This window comes from Bufo bufo, chromosome 1 (genome assembly GCF_905171765.1).
Source record: "Bufo bufo chromosome 1, aBufBuf1.1, whole genome shotgun sequence".
Classification (NCBI taxonomy): domain Eukaryota; kingdom Metazoa; phylum Chordata; class Amphibia; order Anura; family Bufonidae; genus Bufo; species Bufo bufo.
Window position 1 is genome coordinate 824,313,141 of NC_053389.1, and position 2,901 is coordinate 824,316,041.

General features: G+C 38.4%; 1 protein-coding gene across 1 annotated transcript; it reads right to left on the minus strand.

Annotated features, from left to right (window-relative positions):
* Nucleotides 1-248: 248 nt before the first annotated feature.
* LOC120989585 (olfactory receptor 1468-like) lies at nt 249-1,193 on the minus strand. The gene is given in 1 exon segment (XM_040417791.1): nt 249-1,193. A coding segment is annotated over 1 exon segment (945 nt).
* Between the last annotated feature and the right edge of the window lie 1,708 nt (nt 1,194-2,901).

Below are 2,901 nucleotides of genomic sequence, written 5' to 3' on the forward strand. Positions count from 1 at the left end.
AACTTATGTTTCGACAGAGACAGTTCTGAAAACGACTACACCAATTACTATAGAAGGCAAACTTTGTGCCCCTTTCTCAATTCTATGCTTTAAAGTCTCAAATTTATGCTGATTCTGGTTTTATTGTATTTTTTTTCCCCCAAAAAAAGCAGGAGACTAGAAAGAATTACCTATCTAGCCATGCTAGTTATTGGAAAACCACATTATAAAATTCCCATAAGCTCTTGGCTTGTGGCATAAATACCACATCAATTTGGAACATTCATCCCACTCTTCCGAAGTGTTTCCAGTACAGCTTTCTTAATGTCTTTATTTCTCAGACTGTATATAATGGGGTTTATAAAAGGAGTAAATACAGTATATAGCAGGGAGAGGACTTTATTTATGGAGAGTGTTAGTCCATTTGTTGGGACAACATAAACACTGAATATCGTCCAGTAAAATATGGAGACCACAATGAGGTGGGAGCTACAGGTGGAGAAGGCTTTCTGTCTACCAGTACTGGATGGGATCCTCAAGACTGCTAAAGCAATGTAAGTATAAGTCACTATAATAATCATCGCTGGTATTAACACAGTTGGAATTCCCATAACATAAATCTCCATATGAATAATGAAGGTGTCTGAACAGGAAAGATCTAGTAAAGGGACAATGTCACAGAATAAATGGTCAATGATATTTGGTCCACAAAAATGTAGTTTTGCAGTTTTGATGATGTGAATCAAAATAATAGAAAATCCAAGCAACCAAGAGATGACGACCAACATCACACAATGTCTACTTGTCATGATGGTGGAATACCGAAGTGGATTACAGATTGCCACATACCTATCATAAGACATCAAAGCAAGAAGAAAGCACTCAAAAGCTTCAGAGGCACACAAAAAATAAAACTGAGTGATGCAATCAATAAAAGTAATGGTTCCCACATTATTGAGTAGGATGTGGAGCATGTTGGGGACAATATCTGTGATCACCACAATATCACTGATGGACAGTTGTGAGATGAAGAAGTACATTGGAGTGTGGAGGTTCTTGCTGATGGACACCAGGGTAATAATCAAGAGATTCCCATATATTGTCCCACAGTAAACCATAAAGAGAAGACAGAACAGGGATATTCTTAAATATTGGTTGATCTGAAATCCTAGAAGGATAAACTCTGTGACCACAGTCTGATTGTTCTCCTACATACAGAACAAATAGTCATGTTGCAATATTCCAAAAGCAACAACGCACAATAGATGAATGGTTTCAAATTCATGTTCTAGACCAGGGAGTAGATAGGGATCGATTGGGACAACTGTGCCCCTAGTGCTAGTTGCCAGTGGTGAGCCAATAGTCCATTTTGCCTAGTCCAGAGTATTTAGATACACGGTGTGGGCAATGAAGGTAACATCTGCCCATTGACCAGAAAGAAGGGTTTCTTTATTTCCTTTCTACTCAATATTTTTGGAGGAGGTCATTTTTCAATACTGCCGTGCTTCTTTTTGTAATTAGTGGCGAAAACTTACAAAAAATATATATATTTACCCCAGTTCTGTGTTAGGGCTGGTTCACATCACTGGTTAACTTCCCGTTTTTGTAATTCATCAAAAGAGGGAAAAAAATGGATCTATTATTAGCAGTTATGTTCAGTTGGTGTCAATTTTGTCAGAGATCAGTTATTTATGACGGGAGAAAAAGTACTGCATGCAGGACTTTTTCTCCCATCAAAAACAAAGGCTCATTCACACATCAGTATTCTCCATGAACACCACACATACCCATTCATTTGAATGTGTGTATTCACACATCTGTGCTTTAGCATGGTCCGTGGCTCCGTGGATTTAGTGCGGAAGCATGCTCTATTTTGTCCATGTTTACGGATCCATCAGGCCCATTATAGTCTATGGGTCCATGAAAATCACGGAGCCAATACAGATACCACTCGTGTTTCGTCTGTGTTTCACAGACCATTTATATAATATGATCTGAAAATTATTTTAAGCTGTGCATTGTCAGTAGAACATGGATGACATACGGGGACCAAAAAACGGACACACGGAACGGAAACCTTGAATCATTGATCATAGATTTCACCATGGAATAAGGCCGAACTGATCTCTGATGGAAGGGAAACAAACTGATGCTAACTAATCATAACTGATGTTCAAAATAGCAGAGCTGTTTTGAAAATCAATTTGAAGATCTTTCTGACCAATACATTCCAGACAATTTGAAAGGGCCATTATTGAATATTAGCACATAGAGGTTTATGAACAATACTTACATCAGACATTTCTTCATTCCTGATATTCATTGTTAGATGCAGGTTTTATGAATCTTATTCCCTCTGTGAAACACATGACAATAGACAGCACCACGGTCCTGTGACAGAGCTGTCAGACACGTGAATATGAATTCTAATGAAATGATGTCTAGATATTTATATACTAACTAAAGGCGAGGTCCCAGGTAAAGCCAAGCCTAGGGAGATGTCTTGCTGTTGTCTCATGGGTCCCAATTGTTAAAGTCAGTTGGGAAATGTAAATAGCATTAGTTAAAAACTTACTAATAGGAATATCACAGTGTTTTAACGCTGTAGTTGACATGTAAGCTTTTTAGTAAATGGATTTTTTATTCTTAAATTTAAAGCATTTTTATTATTGTTTTGGTGGTTCGGCCATGATTATTTTTGCCTTGCAGTGTTGACCTCCTGGGTTCGAATCTCACATTGCATAATACCTGAGTGAATTTTTATGTTCTAAGGCACAATTGATAATAAAAGCGCAAGTGCTTCCACTCTTAGGCCTCTTTCACACGGGCGTTGCGGGAACAGGTGCGGGGCGTTGCGGGAACATGCACGATTTTTCCGCGCGAGTGCAAAACATTGTAATGCGTTTTGCACTCGCGTGAGAA